Raw genomic sequence first — 21199 nt, forward strand, 5'->3', positions numbered from 1 at the left:
ACCAGACAGTCAGATTGATCAGTCCGTAATAGATACCAGTAACCAGGCAGTCAGATTGATTAGCCGGTAATAGATACCAGTAACCAGACAGTCAGATTGATCAGCCGGAAATAGATACCAGTAACCAGACAGTTAGATTGATCAGACGGAAATAGATACCAGTAACCAGACAGTCAGATTGATCAGCCCGTAATAGATACCAGTAACCAGACAGTCAGATTGATCAGCCCGTAATAGATACCAGTAACCAGACAGTCAGATTGATCAGCCGGTAATAGATACCAGTAACCAGACAGTCAGATTGATCAGCCCGTAATAGATACCAGTAACCAGACAGTCAGATTGATCAGCCGGTAATAGATACCGGTAACCAGACAGCCAGATTGATCAACCGGTAACCAGACAGTCAGATTGATCAGCCGGTAACCAGACAGTCAGATTGATCAGCCGGTAACAGATACCAGTAACCAGACAGTCAGATTGATCAACCGGTAACCAGACAGTCAGATGTATCAGCCGGTAATAGATACCAGTAACCAGACAGTCAGATTGATCAGCCGGTAATAGATACCAGTAACCAGACAGTCAGATTGATCAGCCCGTAATAGATACCAGTAACCAGACAGTCAGATTGATCAGCCGGTAACAGATACCAGTAACCAGACAGTCAGATTGATCAACCGGTAACCAGACAGTCAGATGTATCAGCCGGTAATAGATACCAGTAACCAGACAGTCAGATTGATCAGCCGGTAATAGATACTGGTAACCAGACAGTCAGATTGATCAGCCCGTAATAGATACCAGTAACCAGACAGTCAGATTGATCAGCCGGTAATAGATACCGGTAACCAGACAGCCAGATTGATCAACAGGTAACCAGACAGCCAGATAGATCAACCGGAAACCAGACAGTCAGATTGATCAGCCGGTAACAGATACCAGTAACCAGACAGTCAGATAGATCAACCGGAAACCAGACAGTCAGATTGATCAGCCGGTAACCAGACAGTCAGATTGATCAGCCGGTAATAGATACCAGTAACCAGACAGTCAGATTGATCAACCGGTAACCAGACAGTTAGATTGATCAGCTAGTACTGGAGCAGAGTGTTCCTATGAAGATAACAGTCTGGTTATGTAATGCAATAAGGGCGTCTGCCAGGATAACACAATATGCTACGGAACAATGCCCGCTGTGTGTGGGTGTGTGGGTGTGTGGGTGTGTGGGTGTGTGGGTGTGTGTGCGCGTGTGCGTGTGTGTGTGTGTGTGTGTATGTGTGTGTGTGTGTATGTGTGTGTGTGTGTGTCTGCAGACAAATGAAGAGCATTAGGCATATAGGTGTTGACCATCACATGGGGAACTATTTATAGTTCTAGAAATTAATTTCAACAAATACACTGTCTCTATAATCCCTCTAACTAAACCATACTGTCTCTATAATCCCTCTAACTAAACCATACTGTCTGTAATCCCTCTAACTAAACCACACTGTCTCTGTAATCCCTCCAACTAAACCACACTGTCTCTGTAATCCCTCTAACTAAACCACACTGTCTCTGTAATCCCTCTAACTAAACCATACTGTCTCTGTAATCCCTCTAACTAAACCATACTGTCTGTAATCCCTCTAACTAAACCATACTGTCTGTAATCCCTCTAACTAAACCATACTGTCTCTATAATCCCTCTAACTAAACCATACTGTCTGTAATCCCTCTAACTAAACCATACTGTCTCTATAATCCCTCTAACTAAACCATACTGTCTGTAATCCCTCTAACTAAACCATACTGTCTGTAATCCCTCTAACTAAACCACACTGTCTCTGTAATCCCTCCAACTAAACCACACTGTCTCTGTAATCCCTCTAACTAAACCACACTGTCTCTGTAATCCCTCTAACTAAACCATACTGTCTCTGTAATCCCTCTAACTAAACCATACTGTCTGTAATCCCTCTAACTAAACCATACTGTCTCTGTAATCCCTCTAACTAAACCATACTGTCTCTGTAATCCCTCTAACTAAACCACACTGTCTCTGTAATCCCTCTAACTAAACCATACTGTCTCTGTAATCCCTCTAACTAAACCATACTGTCTGTAATCCCTCTAACTAAACCATACTGTCTGTAATCCCTCTAACTAAACCATACTGTCTCTATAATCCCTCTAACTAAACCATACTGTCTGTAATCCCTCTAACTAAACCATACTGTCTCTATAATCCCTCTAACTAAACCATACTGTCTGTAATCCCTCTAACTAAACCATACTGTCTGTAATCCCTCTAACTAAACCACACTGTCTCTGTAATCCCTCCAACTAAACCACACTGTCTCTGTAATCCCTCTAACTAAACCACACTGTCTCTGTAATCCCTCTAACTAAACCATACTGTCTCTGTAATCCCTCTAACTAAACCATACTGTCTGTAATCCCTCTAACTAAACCATACTGTCTCTGTAATCCCTCTAACTAAACCATACTGTCTCTGTAATCCCTCTAACTAAACCATACTGTCTCTGTAATCCCTCTAACTAAACCACACTGTCTCTGTAATCCCTCTAACTAAACCATACTGTCTCTGTAATCCCTCTAACTAAATCATACTGTCTCTATAATCCCTCTAAACCATACTGTCTCTGTAATCCCTCTAACTAAATCATACTGTCTCTATAATCCCTCTAAACCATACTGTCTCTGTAATCCCTCTAACTAAACCATACTGTCTCTGTAATCCCTCTAACTAAACCATACTGTCTCTGTAATCCCTCTAAACCATACTGTCTCTATAATCCCTCTAAACCATACTGTCTCTGTAATCCCTCTAAACCATACTGTCTCTATAATCCCTCTAAACCATACTGTCTCTATAATCCCTCTAAACCATACTGTCTCTGTAATCCCTCTAACTAAATCATACTGTCTCTGTAATCCCTCTAAACCATACTGTCTCTATAATCCCTCTAAACCATACTGTCTCTATAATCCCTCTAAACCATACTGTCTCTATAATCCCTCTAAACCATACTGTCTCTGTAATCCTTCTAAACCATACTGTCTCTATAATCCCTCTAAACCATACTGTCTCTATAATCCCTCTAAACCATACTGTCTCTGTAATCCCTCTAAACCATACTGTCTCTATAATCCCTCTAAACCATACTGTCTCTATAATCCCTCTAAATCATACTGTCTCTGTAATCCCTCTAAACCATACTGTCTCTGTAATCCCTCTAACTAAATCATACTGTCTCTATAATCCCTCTAAACCATACTGTCTCTGTAATCCCTCTAACTAAACCATACTGTCTCTGTAATCCCTCTAACTAAACCATACTGTCTCTGTAATCCCTCTAACTAAACCATACTCTCTCTGTAATCCCTCTAAACCATACTGTCTCTGTAATCCTTCTAAACCATACTGTCTCTGTAATCCCTCTAAACCATACTGTCTCTGTAATCCCTCTAACTAAATCATACTGTCTCTATAATCCCTCTAAACCATACTGTCTCTGTAATCCCTCTAACTAAATCATACTGTCTCTATAATCCCTCTAAACCATACTGTCTCTGTAATCCCTCTAAACCATACTGTCTCTGTAATCCTTCTAAACCATACTGTCTCTATAATCCCTATAACTAAACCATACTGTCTCTGTAATCCCTCTAAACCATACTGTCTCTGTAATCCCTCTAACTAAATCATACTGTCTCTATAATCCCTCTAAACCATACTGTCTCTGTAATCCTTCTAAACCATACTGTCTCTGTAATCCCTCTAAACCATACTGTCTCTGTAATCCCTCTAACTAAATCATACTGTCTCTATAATCCCTCTAAACCATACTGTCTCTGTAATCCTTCTAAACCATACTGTCTCTGTAATCCCTCTAAACCATACTGTCTCTGTAATCCCTCTAACTAAATCATACTGTCTCTATAATCCCTCTAAACCATACTGTCTCTGTAATCCTTCTAAACCATACTGTCTCTGTAATCCCTCTAAACCATACTGTCTCTGTAATCCCTCTAACTAAATCATACTGTCTCTATAATCCCTCTAAACCATACTGTCTCTGTAATCCTTCTAAACCATACTGTCTCTGTAATCCCTCTAAACCATACTGTCTCTGTAATCCCTCTAACTAAATCATACTGTCTCTATAATCCCTCTAAACCATACTGTCTCTGTAATCCTTCTAAACCATACTGTCTCTGTAATCCTTCTAAACCATACTGTCTCTGTAATCCCTCTAACTAAAACAACTTCCTACGGGTTTCAATCAGAGGCACATAGCACTTGAAATATAAAAGTACTTTCTGATTGCTTCTACACCTTCAATGCTTGCTGATTGTGGTTTTAGGCTGGGTTTCTGTACAGCACTTTGAGATATCAGCTGATGTACGAAGGGCTATATAAATACATTTGATTTGATTTGATTGAGCTGAAATCTGCAGCGTTTATCGTGAATAGGATATCATTAACGGTAGTTCAATGCGCTCGTCGCCAACATGCTGTATACGGGAAGTATTCAGACCCCTTGACGTTTTAAAACCTTTTGATACGTTACAGCCTCATTCTAGAATCCCCCTCATCAACCTACACACTCCATTATGACAAAGCACAAACAGGTTCTTATACATTTTTGCACATTTTTTTTTTTTAAACCCTGAAATATCACATTTACATAAGTATTCAGACCCTTTACTCAGTACTTTGTTGAAGCACCTTAGGCAGCGATTACAACCTTGAGTCTTCTTGGGTTTGAGACTACAAGCTTGGCACACCTGTATTTGGGAGGTTTCTCCCATTCTTCTCTGCAGATCCTCTCAAACTCTGTCAGGTTGGATGGGGAGTGTCGCTGCACAGCTATTTTCAGGTCTCTCCAGAGATTTTAGATCGGGTTCAAGTCTGGGCTCTGGCTCAGGCTGGGCCACTCAATGACATTCAGAGACTTATCCCGAAGCCACTCCTGCGTTGTCTTGGCTGTGTGCTTAGGGTCGTTGTCCTGTTGGAAGGTGAACCTTTGCCCCAGTCTGAGGTCCTGAGCGTTCTGGAGCAGGTTTTCATCAAGGATCTCTCTGTACTTTGCTCTGTTCATCTTTGCCTCGATCCTGACTAGTCTCCAAGTCCCTGCCGCTGAAAAACATCCCCACAGCATGCTGCCACCACCATGCTTCACCGTAGGGATGGTGCCAGGTTTCCTCCAGACGTGATGCTTGGCATTCAGGCCAAAGAGTTCAATCTTGGTTTCATCAGTCCAGAGAATCTTGTTTCTGATGGTCTGAGTCCTTTAGGTGCCTTTTGGTAAACTCCAAGCGGGCTGTCATGTGCCTTTTTACTGAGGAGTGGCTTTCGTCTGGCCTCTCTACCATAAAGGCCTGTTTGGTGGAGTGGTGCAGAGATGGTTATCTTTCTGGAAGGTTCTCCCAACGCCACAGAGGAACTCTGGAGCTCTGTCAATTTCAAGTCTCAGAGCAAAGGGTCTGAATACTTATGTAAATAAGGTATTTCTGTTTTCGCTTTGTCATTATCGGGTATTGCATGTAGATAGATTTTTTATTATTATTTTTATCCTTAAATAAACTTTCAGAATGCACTGTAGATGTGAACTAGGCCACAGACAGGGGAACGTGGATATAGCAACACTGTGTGTGTCTGTGCTCCCCGTCTGTAAAACAACGCCCCTCCTCCTGCTTCGTTTCATTTCAGAGTGTATTGTAGAAGCTGCAGTACAGTATGTATGTCATCTGATAGGGCTGCATCAGTTCCCCAGCAGTGACGCAACACCCTTCACACCTCCACAGGTAGGCCTACAGGGTGAAGAACATGCAAACAGCAGACAAAAGGGGAGAGTATGTGTTATGTGTGAGTGTGTGTGTGTGTGTGTGTGTGTGTGTGTGTGTGTGTGTGTGTGTGTGTGTGTGTGTGTGTGTGTGTGTGTGTGTGTGTGTGTGTGTGAGAATGAGCAAGAAAAGGAGAAAGGGGGGAGAAATATCTGCTCAGTTTGAATACCTGTAGAATGTTGGGCCACCCACCACAGTTTGAATATCTGTAGAATGTTGGGCCACCCACCACAGTTTGAATACCTCTAGAATGTTGGGCCACCCACCACAGTTTGAATACCTGTAGAATGTTGGGCCACCCACCACAGTTTGAATACCTGTAGAATGTTGGGCCACCCACCACAGTTTGAATACCTGTAGAATGTTGGGCCACCCACCACAGTTTGAATACCTGTAGAATGTTGGGCCTCCCACCACAGTTTGAATACCTGTAGAATGTTGGGCCACCCACCACAGTTTGAATACCTGTAGAATGTTGGGCCACCCACCACAGTTTGAATACCTGTAGAATGTTGGGCCACCCACCACAGTTTGAATACCTCTAGAATGTTGGGCCACCCACCACAGTTTGAATACCTGTAGAATGTTGGGCCACCCACCACAGTTTGAATACCTCTAGAATGTTGGGCCTCCCACCACAGTTTGAATACCTGTAGAATGTTGGGCCACCCACCACAGTTTGAATTCCTGTAGAATGTTGGGCCTCCCACCACAGTTTGAATACCTGTAGAATGTTGGGCCACCCACCACAGTTTGAATACCTGTAGAATGTTGGGCCACCCACCACAGTTTGAATACCTGTAGAATGTTGGGCCTCCCACCACAGTTTGAATACCTGTAGAATGTTGGGCCACCCACCACAGTTTGAATTCCTGTAGAATGTTGGGCCTCCCACCACAGTTTGAATACCTGTAGAATGTTGGGCCACCCACCACAGTTTGAATACCTGTAGAATGTTGGGCCACCCACCACAGTTTGAATACCTGTAGAATGTTGGGCCACCCACCACAGTTTGAATACCTGTAGAATGTTGGGCCACCCACCACAGTTTGAATACCTGTAGAATGTTGGGCCACCCACCACAGTTTGAATACCTGTAGAATGTTGGGCCACCCACCACAGTTTGAATACCTGTAGAATGTTGGGCCACCCACCACAGTTTGAATACCTGTAGAATGTTGGGCCACCCACCACAGTTTGAATACCTGTAGAATGTTGGGCCACCCACCACAGTTTGAATACCTGTAGAATGTTGGGCCACCCACCACAGTTTGAATACCTGTAGAATGTTGGGCCACCCACCACAGTTTGAATACCTGTAGAATGTTGGGCCACCCACCACAGTTTGAATACCTGTAGAATGCTGGGCCACCCACCACCATATTCCCTATTTAGTTCAATACTTTTGACCAGGGTCCATAGGTTAAAAGTAGTGCACTATATAAGGACTAGTGATGTGTAGCTCGTGAACGACTCTTTTTACTGACTCGAGAGTCATGATTCGTTTTTCTGAGTGACTTGTTCATTTTAGTCGGTGGTTTGACCTGCTTGTGCTGGCTGCAGTGAATCCTACAGATGGATTAAAAGCTAGTTATGCTTGATCTGGATGCTCTGACTGGAGGGTGTGACGCAATTGCGGAGCCTCCAGAGGCCAAATTGAGCTCCATCCCACATGATGTTGTAACAATGTGGAGGGCTCCATATAGCTCTGCATTGACATGATTGGTTGAAGGTAGGTCGGGGTGGGAGCTCCTGTGTAAACGCAAACTCACTTCCTTGACAACTTCTTTCACAACAGCTCTGCTCAGCAGCTCAAGAAGTATGAGTTCGCTGACTTTTGCAGAGGCTGTATCACCCACCGTAAGTGCTGCTCGGCCAATGCAGATACTGGCCATGCAGCGAGCGGCTCTAACACAAGCTCCTTTGGCTCAGTGGCTCGACTTTATATCTCAGTGCTCCAGAGACGTGCTCCGACCACCAACTGTCTGTCATATACGCGCAGGAAAATAGACCATGAGAAGAAACCTACATATTTAGAACTGATAAGGTGCAAGAATTAAAGCAATTAATTTGTTATCGAATGTTTTTGATGAACACTGTTTTGTAGAACCAAAACATACACAGCCTCTGCTCAAGAACTAATCTTTCTGGGGAGTCTGCAGTTCGCGAAGGACTTTACCACCTTGCCTGGCAACCCAGACTACTTGCTCCGGTCCAAACGCCCACTGACGTTACTTCTCCGCAATGAGAAAGTTTGTAGCGAAAGACAGAGCAGCGGAAGAGTCGTCAGGCTGCTAATAACCCGGCCGGCAGTCAAGCAATGCATTCCGCCAAGAGTCGTTCACAATCTAGTCCGGTTTCAAATGTATCAATAAATAATCTTATTTGTATGCCTAGCAATCAACAAATGTACATTGTTTAAAGCACACGTTTACAAACCTCAACCACAAATGACAGCTCCAATAAGCCCCCTATTGTGAACTAGAGGATTGTAGAATCATGACTCTTTCGAGTTTTCTATTCGCCGGTAACGGGGCCTGCGGACTCTGAACATTACTGCCTCAAATGAACGAAATATTAGTTTTTTTTAATGAAAAGACCTTAGTTAGTAAAAAGAGCCAAACTTCCCATCACTATAACAGGGATCTTTTGTTTTGGGGATTTGGGGTCCTAAAGGACAGGGTTTGGACCGGAGCCAAACCAGATCAGCAAAGGAACAACAACAAAGCACTGAGGTTCTAAAGGACATTATGACACCTGAGATCTTTGGAGAAAAAAAAAACCTGTATCCTTTCAAATATCTCTGTACATGGACACCATACCAGTTTTAAATGTAGCAGATTGTGATTGGGTTGTATTGTTACCTTGGGAACAGAGAGGCGTGCAATAAACAGGGAGACACAAAGGTATTGAGAGTCTTTTTTGCTGACATGTCAAAAAGGGGTGGTGAGTGATGTAATAACAGGTACCAAGGACAGACTGTGTATCTGACCTGCTCTGGTCCATGGACAGACTGTGTGTATCTGACCTGCTCTGGTCCATGGACAGACTGTGTGTCTGACCTGCTCTGGTCCATGGACAGACTGTGTATCTGACCTGCTCTAGACCATGGACAGACTGTATCTGACCTGCTCTAGTCCATGGACAGACTGTGTATCTGACCTGCTCTGGTCCATGGACAGACTGTGTATCTGACCTGCTCTGGTCCATGGACAGACTGTGTATCTGACCTGCTCTAGTCCATGGACAGACTGTGTATCTGACCTGCTCTGGTCCATGGACAGACTGTGTATCTGACCTGCTCTAGTCCATGGACAGACTGTGTATCTGACCTGCTCTGGTCCATGGACAGACTGTGTATCTGACCTGCTCTAGTCCATGGACAGACTGTGTATCTGACCTGCTCTAGTCCATGGACAGACTGTGTGTTTCTGACCTGCTCTAGTCCATGGACAGACTGTGTATCTGACCTGCTCTGGTCCATGGACAGACTGTGTATCTGACCTGCTCTAGTCCATGGACAGACTGTGTATCTGACCTGCTCTAGTCCATGGACAGACTGTGTATCTGACCTGCTCTAGTCCATGGACAGACTGTGTATCTGACCTGCTCTAGTCAATGGACAGACTGTGTGTTTCTGACCTGCTCTAGTCCATGGACAGACTGTGTATCTGACCTGCTCTAGTCCATGGACAGACTGTGTATCTGACCTGCTCTAGTCCATGGACAGACTGTGTATCTGACCTGCTCTAGTCCATGGACAGACTGTGTATCTGACCTGCTCTGGTCCATGGACAGACTGTGTATCTGACCTGCTCTGGTCCATGGACAGACTGTGTATCTGACCTGCTCTAGTCCATGGACAGACTGTGTATCTGACCTGCTCTAGTCTATGGACAGACTGTGTGTATCTGACCTGCTCTAGTCCATGGACAGACTATGTGTATCTGACCTGCTCTAGTCCATGGACAGACTGTGTATCTGACCTGCTCTAGTCCATGGACAGACTATGTGTATCTGACCTGCTCTAGTCCATGGACAGACTGTGTATCTGACCTGCTCTAGTCCATGGACAGACTGTGTATCTGACCTGCTCTGGTCCATGGACAGACTGTGTATCTGACCTGCTCTAGTCCATGTGTATCTGACCTGCGTGCAATAAACAGGGAGACACAAAGGTATTGAGAGTCTTTTTTGCTGACATGTCAAAAAGGGGTGGTGAGTGATGTAATAACAGGTACCAAGGACAGACTGTGTATCTGACCTGCTCTGGTCCATGGACAGACTGTGTGTATCTGACCTGCTCTGGTCCATGGACAGACTGTGTGTCTGACCTGCTCTGGTCCATGGACAGACTGTGTATCTGACCTGCTCTAGACCATGGACAGACTGTATCTGACCTGCTCTAGTCCATGGACAGACTGTGTATCTGACCTGCTCTGGTCCAAGGACAGACTGTGTATCTGACCTGCTCTGGTCCATGGACAGACTGTGTATCTGACCTGCTCTAGTCCATGGACAGACTGTGTATCTGACCTGCTCTGCTCCAAGGACAGACTGTGTATCTGACCTGCTCTGGTCCATGGACAGACTGTGTATCTGACCTGCTCTAGTCCATGGACAGACTGTGTATCTGACCTGCTCTAGTCCATGGACAGACTGTGTATCTGACCTGCTCTGACCAATGGACAGACTGTGTATCTGACCTGCTCTGGTCCATGGACAGACTGTGTATCTGACCTGCTCTAGTCCATGGACAGACTGTGTATATCTGACCTGCTCTGGTCCATGGACAGACTGTGTGTTTCTGACCTGCTCTGGTCCATGGACAGACTGTGTATCTGACCTGCTCTGGTCCATGGACAGACTGTGTTTCTGACCTGCTCTAGTCCATGGACAGACTGTGTATCTGACCTGCTCTAGTCCATGGACAGACTGTGTATCTGACCTGCTCTGGTCCATGAACAGACTGTGTATCTGACCTGCTCTAGTCCATGGACAGACTGTGTATCTGACCTGCTCTGGTCCATGGACAGACTGTGTTTCTGACCTGCTCTAGTCCATGGACAGACTGTGTATCTGACCTGCTCTAGTCCATGGACAGACTGTGTATCTGACCTGCTCTGGTCCATGAACAGACTGTGTATCTGACCTGCTCTAGTCCATGGACAGACTGTGTATCTGACCTGCTCTGGTCCATGGACAGACTGTGTGTATCTGACCTGCTCTAGTCCATGGACAGACTATGTGTATCTGACCTGCTCTAGTCCATGGACAGACTGTGTATCTGACCTGCTCTAGTCCATGGACAGACTATGTATATCTGACCTGCTCTAGTCCATGGACAGACTGTGTATCTGACCTGCTCTAGTCCATGGACAGACTGTGTATCTGACCTGCTCTGGTCCATGGACAGACTGTGTATCTGACCTGCTCTAGTCCATGGACAGACTGTGTATCTGACCTGCTCTAGTCCATGGACAGACTGTGTGTATCTGACCTGCTCTGGTCCATGGACAGACTGTGTGTATCTGACCTGCTCTAGTCCATGGACAGACTGTGTGTATCTGACCTGCTCTGGTCCATGGACAGACTGTGTGTATCTGACCTGCTCTAGTCCATGGACAGACTGTATCTGACCTGCTCTAGTCCATGGACAGACTGTGTGTATCTGACCTGCTCTGGTTCATGGACAGACTGTGTATCTGACCTGCTCTAGTCCATGGACAGACTGTGTATCTGACCTGCTCTGGTCCATGGACAGACTGTGTATCTGACCTGCTCTAGTCCATGGACAGACTGTGTATCTGACCTGCTCTGGTCCATGGACAGACTGTGTATCTGACCTGCTCTAGTCCATGGACAGACTGTGTATCTGACCTGCTCTAGTCCATGGACAGACTGTGTATCTGACCTGCTCTGGTCCATGGACAGACTGTGTATCTGACCTGCTCTAGTCCATGGACAGACAGTGTATCTGACCTGCTCTAGTCCATGGACAGACTGTGTATCTGACCTGCTCTAGTCCATGGACAGACTGTGTATCTGACCTGCTCTAGTCCATGGACAGACTGTGTGTTTCTGACCTGCTCTAGTCCATGGACAGACTGTGTATCTGACCTGCTCTAGTCCATGGACAGACTGTGTATCTGACCTGCTCTAGTCTATGGACAGACTGTGTATCTGACCTGCTCTGGTCCATGGACAGACTGTGTATCTGACCTGCTCTGGTCCATGGACAGACTGTGTATCTGACCTGCTCTGGTCCATGGACAGACTGTGTATCTGACCTGCTCTAGTCCATGAACAGACTGTGTATCTGACCTGCTCTGGTCCATGGACAGACTGTGTATCTGACCTGCTCTAGTCCATGGACAGACTGTGTATCTGACCTGCTCTGGTCCATGGACAGACTGTGTATCTGACCTGCTCTAGTCCATGGACAGACTGTGTGTCTGACCTGCTCTGGTCCATGGACAGACTGTGTATCTGACCTGCTCTAGTCCATGAACAGACTGTGTGTCTGACCTGCTCTGGTCCATGGACAGACTGTGTATCTGACCTGCTCTAGTCCATGGACAGACTGTGTGTATCTGACCTGCTCTAGTCCATGGACAGACTGTGTATCTGACCTGCTTTAGTCCATGAACAGACTGTGTGTATCTGACCTGCTCTAGTCCATGGACAGACTGTGTGTATCTGACCTGCTCTAGTCCATGGACAGACTGTGTGTATCTGACCTGCTCTGGTCCATGGACAGACTGTGTATCTGACCTGCTCTGGTCCATGGACAGACTGTGTATCTGACCTGCTCTGGTCCATGGACAGACTGTGTATCTGACCTGCTCTGGTCCATGGACAGACTGTGTATCTGACCTGCTCTAGTCCATGGACAGACTGTGTGTATCTGACCTGCTCTAGTCCATGGACAGACTGTGTGTTTCTGACCTGCTCTAGTCCATTGACAGACTGTGTGTATCTGACCTGCTCTGGTCCATGGACAGACTGTGTGTATCTGACCTGCTCTAGTCCATGGACAGACTGTGTGTATCTGACCTGCTCTGGTCCATGGACAGACTGTGTGTATCTGACCTGCTCTAGTCCATGGACAGACTGTGTGTATCTGACCTGCTCTGGTCCATGGACAGACTGTGTGTATCTGACCTGCTCTAGTCCATGGACAGACTGTATCTGACCTGCTCTAGTCCATGGACAGACTGTGTGTATCTGACCTGCTCTGGTCCATGGACAGACTGTGTATCTGACCTGCTCTGGTCCATGGACAGACTGTGTATCTGACCTGCTCTAGTCCATGGACAGACTGTGTGTATCTGACCTGCTCTAGTCCATGGACAGACTGTGTGTTTCTGACCTGCTCTAGTCCATGGACAGACTGTGTGTATCTGACCTGCTCTGGTCCATGGACAGACTGTGTGTATCTGACCTGCTCTAGTCCATGGACAGACTGTGTGTATCTGACCTGCTCTGGTCCATGGACAGACTGTGTGTATCTGACCTGCTCTAGTCCATGGACAGACTGTGTGTATCTGACCTGCTCTGGTCCATGGACAGACTGTGTGTATCTGACCTGCTCTAGTCCATGGACAGACTGTATCTGACCTGCTCTAGTCCATGGACAGACTGTGTGTATCTGACCTGCTCTGGTCCATGGACAGACTGTGTATCTGACCTGCTCTGGTCCATGGACAGACTGTGTGTATCTGACCTGCTCTAGTCCATGGACAGATTGTGTGTATCTGACCTGCTCTGGTCCATGGACAGACTGTGTGTATCTGACCTGCTCTAGTCCATGGACAGACTGTATCTGACCTGCTCTAGTCCATGGACAGACTGTGTATCTGACCTGCTCTAGTCCATGTACAGACTGTGTGTATCTGACCTGCTCTAGTCCATGGACAGACTGTGTATCTGGCCTGCTCTGGTCCATGCCTGACGGCTGATCTAATTCCCTCTAACTCTGATCTCTCCTCAACAACACAGGTGTGTTTGAACGCAGAGTGGGAGGTAGAATAAGATAGAGAGAGTGTGTGTCTCTCTGTGTGTGTGTGTGTGCGTGTGTGTGTGTGTGTGTGTGTGTGTGTGTGTGTGTGTGTGTGTGTGTGTGTGTGTGGTGTGTGTGTGTGTGTGTGTGTGTGTGTGTGTGTGTGTGTGTGTGTGTGTGTGTGTGTGTGTGTGTGTGTGTGTGTGGTTGCAAATTAAAAACATCTTACCAACACAGATAACAGCTATATGCCGGAAGCTCGATTAATCACAAACAATATCTCATTGCTCTTACTCTCTCTCTCTCTCGCCTCGCTGCTCGTTCATTCACTAGCAGAAATAGCCGGCTGTCTAATTAAAGCACTGGTTAGTAAAATGGATAGGATTTAACAGATTCCAATTCAGGCACTGGTCACAGTATGTAGGATTTAAACCAATCACAGCCCACCAGGTGCCTGTCTGATCCTGATTATCTGACAGGTAAAACAACACTCTCCTCTCCTCTCCTCTCCTTTCCTCTCCTCTCCTCTCCTCTCCTCTCCTCTCCTCTCCTCTCCTCTCCTCTCCTCTCCTCTCCTCTCCTCTTCTCTCCTCTCCTCTCCTCTCCTCTCCTCTCCTCTCCTCTCCTCTCCTCTCCTCTCCTCTCCTCTCCTCTCCTCTCCTCTCCTCTCCTCTCCTCTCATCTCATGTCTGTCTGTCTGTCTGTCTGTCTATATTTATCTCAACTGGGTCAGAGCAGTTTACCATCTGTTTCTCCAGACCAATTCACTCTCCTCCTCTCTGAGTACACAGTGAATTACCATATTCATCAAGTGTCTTAAAGTAGGAGTGCTGATCTAAGATCAGTTTCATCTTGTTTTTGTTGTTGTCTTTTTACCCATTTTTCTCCCCAATTGGTAGTTACAGTCTTGTCCCATCGCTGCAACTCCCCTACGGACTCGGGAGAGGCGAAGGTCAAGAGCCATGCGTCCTCCGAAACACGACCCTGCCAAGCCACACTGCTTCTTGACACACTGCTTGTTTAACCCGGAAGCCAGCCGCACCAATGTGTCAGAGGAAACACCGTACAGCTGGTGACCTAAGTCAGCTTGTAGGCACCCTGCCCACCACAAGGAGTTGCTAGAGTGCGATGGGACAAGGAAATCCCGGCCGGCCAAACCCTCCCCTAACCCGGACGACACTGGGCCAAACCCTCCCCTAACCCGGACGACACTGGGCCAATTGTGCGCCACCTCATGGGTCTCCCGGTCACGGCCGGGTGTGACACAGCCTGGGATTGAACCCGGGGCTGTAGTGATGCCTAAAAACCGCTGTGCCACTCGGGAGGTACATTTCACATTTTAGATTATAATGAATAAGACTACATGGACTTGATCAGCACTCCACCTCCTACACACTTTGTGGATAAAGACCCTGCAATTCAAGTTAGGAGCTGAACAGCTGAACTGGAAAGGAAGGGTTAACTATTGTGACCCTGGTATAATAGTGAGGCAATTTAAACAAAAAAAACATTTAGCAGACCATCTTATCCAAAGTGGTGACAGTAGTGTGCCCATAAATTTGCATACTGCCCCCCCCCCCCCCCCCCCGTGGGAATCAAACCCACAGCCCTGGCGTTGCAAGGACCAACTGAGCCACACAGGACCTGTAGTGGACACTCTTGCAGCCAGTCCCAAATCGTTCCCTATCCCTTCACCTTGGCCCTAACCCCTCGATGTTAGTGAATGAAAACATTGAAGGGTTAGGGCCAAGCGGAGGGGGGTAACGAACTGGGACTGGGTTCACTAGATATTAAATAAGTGTTAGGGCCAAGAGGAGGGAGGTAACGAACTGGGACTGGGTTCACTAGATATTAAATAAGTGTTAGGGCCAAGAGGAGGGAGGTAACGAACTGGGACTGGGTTCACTAGATATTAAATAAGTGTTAGGGCCAAGAGGAGGGAGGTAACGAACTGGGACTGGGTTCACTAGATATTAAATAAGTGTTAGGGCCAAGAGGAGGGAGGTAACGAACTGGGACTGGGTTCACTAGATATTAAATAAGTGTTAGGGCCAAGAGGAGGGAGGTAACGAACTGGGACTGGGTTCACTAGATATTAAATAAGTGTTAGGGCCAAGAGGAGGGAGGTAACGAACTGGGACTGGGTTCACTAGATATTAAATAAGTGTTAGGGCCAAGAGGAGGGGGGTAACGAACTGGGACTGGGTTCACTAGATATTAAATAAGTGTTAGGGCCAAGAGGAGGGGGGTAACGAACTGGGACTGCCTAGCAGCGCTAGGTTCACTAGATATTAAATACAACTGTTTTTGTGCTTAGAGAGTGACCAAGTAACCTCACTGAATAGATACCATCTACCATCTACCATCTCCCCACTGAATAGATACCATCTACCATCTACCCTACCCACTGAATAGATACCATCTACCATCTACCCACTGAATAGATACCATCTACCATCTACCCTACCCACTGAATAGATACCATCTACCATCTACCCTACCCACTGAATAGATACCATCTACCATCTACCCTACCCACTGAATAGATACCATCTACTCTACCACATCACCTACCCTTTTCTTGGTGCCAATCATCAGGCTTGACGTCGGCGATCGTGTATCCGTCCTTCTGGGTGAGGCAGAGGTGTGTTTGACTGCTTTAGTGAGGATGTGTATGGGTGAGGGTGAGGGTGAGAGGACTTCCCCCTGGGCTACAGGGGAGGCTGAGGGGGAAGTGAAGTGGGAGGGCCGGGGAGAGAGATTGCCCATCTCAACGGCGAGGTCCTCTGTGCAGGCCAGCCCATGACTACGCAGGTAATCATCTGTCTCTTTGTCGATGACCAGCAACCTGGTGCGATGCTCCACTGTTCTGATACGATGCACTACCTAGGGGGAAGAGGGCGATAGAGACAGCGACACAATTAGACCCAACCAAACCACGAGAAAACACTACCTAGGGGGAAGAGGGCGATAGAGACAGCAACACAATTAGACCCAACCGAACCACGAGAAAACAAAAAGAGAATTACTTGACACATTGGAAAGAATTAACAAAAAAAAACACAGCAAACTAGAATGCTATTTGGCCCTAAACAGAGAGTACACAGTGGCAGAATACCTGACCACTGTGACAGACACAAACTTAAGCTGCACTTCCTAACCTCCTCTCCAATGTATGACCATATTAGAGATACATATTTCCCTCAGATTACACAGATCCACAAAGAATTAAAAAAAACAAAACAGATTCTGATAAACTCTCATATCTACTGGGTGAAATTCCACAGTGTGCCATCACAGCAGCAAGATTTGTGACCTGTGAAGAATAAACACCATTGTAAATACAACCTATATTTATGCTTATTTATTTTCCCTTTTGTACTTTAACCATTTGTACATCATTACAACACTGTATATATATATATATAATATGACATTTATAATGTCTTTATTCTTTTGTAACTTCTGTGAGTGTAATGTTTACTGTTCATTTTTATTGTTTATTTCACTTTTGTATATTATCTACCTCACTTGCTTTGGCAACGTTAACACGTTTCCCATGCCAATAAAGCCCCTTGAATTGAATTGAATTGAGAGAGAGGAGGGGAGAGGGGGAGGAGGGGAGAGAGGAGAGATATAGGGAGAAAAAGAGAGAGGGGGAGGAGGGGAGAGAGGAGAGATATAGGGAGAAAAAGAGAGAGGGGGAGGAGGGGAGAGAGGAGAGATATAGGGAGAAAAATAGAGAGGGGGAGGAGGGGAGATATAGGGAGAAAAAGAGAGAGGGGGAGGAGGGGAGAGAGGAGAGATATAGGGAGAAAAAGAGAGAGGGGGAGGAAGGGAGAGAGGAGAGATATAGGGAGAAAAAGAGAGAGGGGGAGAGAGGAGAGATATAGGGAGGAAAAGAGAGAGGGGGGAGAGAGGAGAGATATAGGGAGAAAAAGAGAGAGGGGGAGGAGGGGAGAGAGGAGAGATATAGGGAGAAAAAGAGAGAGGGGGAGGAGGGGAGAGAGGAGAGATATAGGGAGAAAAAGAGAGAGGGGAGGAGGGGAGAGAGGAGAGATATAGGGACAAAAAGAGAGAGGGGGAGGAGGGGAGAGAGGAGAGATATAGGGAGAAAAAGAGAGAGGGGGAGGAGGGGAGAGAGGAGAGATATAGGGAGAAAAAGAGAGAGGGGGAGGAGGGGAGAGAGGAGAGATATAGGGAGGAAAAGAGAGAAGGGGGAGAGAGGAGAGAGGAGAGATATAGGGAGAAAAAGAGAGAGGGGAGGAGGGAAGAGAGGAGAGATATAGGGAGAAAAAGAGAGAGGGGAGGAGGGGAGAGAGAGAGAGAGAGAGAGAGAGAGAGAGAGAGAGAGAGAGAGAGAGAGAGAGTCATGGGTTAACATGGAGAGTAGGGTTGTCAATTCCATTTTAATTAAGAAAGTAAACCAAATTCCAATTCCAAATTTTCCTCATTGAAAAGCATTGAAGAGAATTAGAATTTCAGTGTAGACTACTTCCTGAATGGGCTGGAATTGAACTGGATTTGACCCCAACCCTGCTGGAGACAGGGGTAGTTAAAGGGTTAAAAGGTGATCCGACCACATCTAGGGCAAATAGCTGTTGGTGTGACAACCTCAACCCAGTTTCAAAGACCTGAGTTTGTTTTTAACACAACTAACACACATAGTTCCAGCTCCACAATACCTTCCATTGATTCCCATGACAATAAGGGCTCATTTGACCCAGTTCACTGTCCATCCCCTTAGACTACGGGAAGTTCGTCTGTAATGTCTTTTTCGTTATGTGTCGGACACCAGGAAAACTAGATGTCACCGTTGACGTCGGCTAAATGGGATCTAATCACATCTAAATCTTAAATGGGCAAACAGGTAGAAGGTAACCTCTTGTCTGTGGTTCACACGCATACTGTAACACACACACACACTCACACACTCAAACGGACACACACACACACTCAAACGGACACACACACTCGAGTCGCACTCACACACACACACACACACACACACACACACACACACACACTCAAACGGACACACACACTCAAACGGACACACACACTCGAGTCGCACTCACACACACACACACACACACACACACACACACACACAGAGAGAGAGAGACAAAAGAGAGAGTACATCTGACCACTGTGACTGACCCAGACTTAAGGAAAGCTTTGACTATGTACAGACTCAGTGAGCATAGCCTTGCTATTGAGAAAGGCCGCCGTAGGCAGACCTGGCTCTCAAGAGAAGACAGGCTATGTGCTCACTGCCCACAAAATGAGGTGGAAACTGAGCTGCACTTCCTGTACTTTCTGCCACAAGAAAAGGGCAACAAGTGAAGCACAAACATCATTGTAAATACAACTCATATTTATGTTGATTTATTTTCCCCTTTGTACTTCAACTGTTTGCACATGGTTACAACACTGTACATACCCATAATATAACATCTTAAATGTCTCTATTATTTTGAAACTTTCGTGAGTGTAATGTTTACTGTTCATTTCTGATTATTTCACTTTTGTTCATCTATTTCACTTGCTTTGGCAATGTAAACATATGTTTCCCATGCCAATGAAGCCGTTTGAATTTAAATTGAATTTAGAGAGAGAGAGAGCACTCACTTGATAGTGCGTCTCGTCTTCCACGTTTTCCCCGTTCACTTCCACGACCCGGTCCCCCGCGCGCAGCCCCGAAAGCTCCGCGGACGAACCGGGTTCCACTTTCCGTATGAACTGTCCGCCTTTATTCCGCTCGCCGTGAAGGTGAAAGCCGTACCCACGCGGCCCTTTCGTTAGGAAACAAAGCCGCGGTCTCAGCTCCCACTCCATTCTGTAGAATGTCCGTGTGAAAAATCTAGAGTCCGATGAAAGTCTGAAGTTCCTCGAACCTGGAACCAGGTTACGTTAGGCTACCTATCCCAGGTAGGACAGGAGTTTCAGTCCGAAGGAACGATCACAGACATCCGCGGCCCAAAACTCCCCTTTCGCCATGATGATGCGCATTGGTGTGACTGTGCTGAACACAGACAAAAGTATCCAAACCACAAAGTCAAAAGAAAGACATATACACGTTGGCTACTGAAAGGGAGGAGAGATGTCAATCAATCCGAAATAGCAGCACACAGTCTAACACTAACCCCACAGTCCCCGGGGCTGGAAAAAAGATAACGTAAAGTTGTTCAACTAGGACACTGAATTACAGTAGATTACCTCGAGCCTACCCGAGGGTTTATCCAGAAGATCAAAGATTAAGGGATAGCTGCTTCACACACACACACACAGTAGCCTAAATCCCCGTCAGTGTGTGTCTGTGTAGCCTAAATCCCCGTCAGTGTGTGTGTGTGTGTGTGAGAGAGAAAGAGAGAGAGAGAGAGAGAGAGAGAGAGAGAGAGAGAGAGAGAGAGAGAGAGAGAGAGAGAGAGAGAAAGAGAGAAGGCTATCCTGTCCCACTCCTCGCTACAGTGGCAATGACGAATAGCAACAGGTGCCTCTGCGTTCCGTTCTGTTCGCAACTGCACAGCGCGACACATACACTCTGCTGTAAAAACACTCCTGGGAGAAATATGATGATACATTGCCCATATAGGCTAAAAGAGATCCAGGAAGCGCTTATATACCTGCTGCCCGAGTCCCACGCCTGATAATACATCTATTTCCCGTTATATAGTCTGGATACACTGATCTAAGGTCAGTTTTGCACACCCCAGTCTAATGGTTAAGGTCGGGGTTGAGGGAGGGTGATCTGATGCTAGATCTGTGCCTATGAGCAACTTCTACTGCCGCAAAAGGCAGGTAGTTTCATGATTGCGACCTGGATAAGAGGGAAGTCTTCCTCATCTGTTGGCTGTGAAAGAAAGAGACAGAGGAAAAGAGGCTGAGAGAGGAAAAGAGAGAGAGAGACAGAGGAAAATAGGAAGAGAGAGAGAGGAAGAGAGAGAGAGACAGAGGAAAATGGGAAGAGAGCGAGAGGAAGAGAGAGAGAGAGAGACAGAGGAAAAGAGGCTGAGAGAGAGGAAGAGAGAGAGACAGAGGAAAAAAGGATGAGAGAGAGGAAGAGAGAGACAGAGAGAGAGTACACTAATAATTAGGGGTTCAACAAGGGTTCTTCTAAGATCCTCAACATTCTTTGAAGAACCTTAGGGTTCGTGGAACTGAAAATTGCCCCCAAAAGGTTCTTCCAAGAACCCCATAGGAGGTGGGGTTCATCGTGGAACCTCCTTAGTAGTTGGGGGTTCTTGCAGGAGCCTAACTGCCCAACTGAAACATTTGGATTTGAAAGGACAGCAGGAACTTAACTGAAGAACGTAAAGATCTCCTCAATTTAAGATAAGG

General features: G+C 46.3%; 1 protein-coding gene across 1 annotated transcript in view; it reads right to left on the minus strand.

Moving 5' to 3' along the window:
• Positions 1-20202, minus strand: part of nherf2 (NHERF family PDZ scaffold protein 2) — a 32059-nt gene extending 11857 nt beyond the window's left edge. The window contains exons 1-2 of the mRNA XM_090195250.1: positions 19490-20202; positions 16433-16744 (exon numbers count right to left, since the gene is read on the minus strand). Of these exons, the coding sequence (XP_090051376.1) occupies positions 16433-16744; positions 19490-19696 (519 nt within the window). The 5' untranslated portion in view covers positions 19697-20202. The remainder of the gene's footprint in view (positions 1-16432; positions 16745-19489) is intronic.
• Positions 20203-21199: the final 997 nt, after the last annotated feature.

This window comes from Oncorhynchus mykiss, chromosome 13 (assembly GCF_057628025.1).
Source record: "Oncorhynchus mykiss isolate SJ-2025 chromosome 13, ASM5762802v1, whole genome shotgun sequence".
NCBI lineage: Eukaryota > Metazoa > Chordata > Actinopteri > Salmoniformes > Salmonidae > Oncorhynchus > Oncorhynchus mykiss.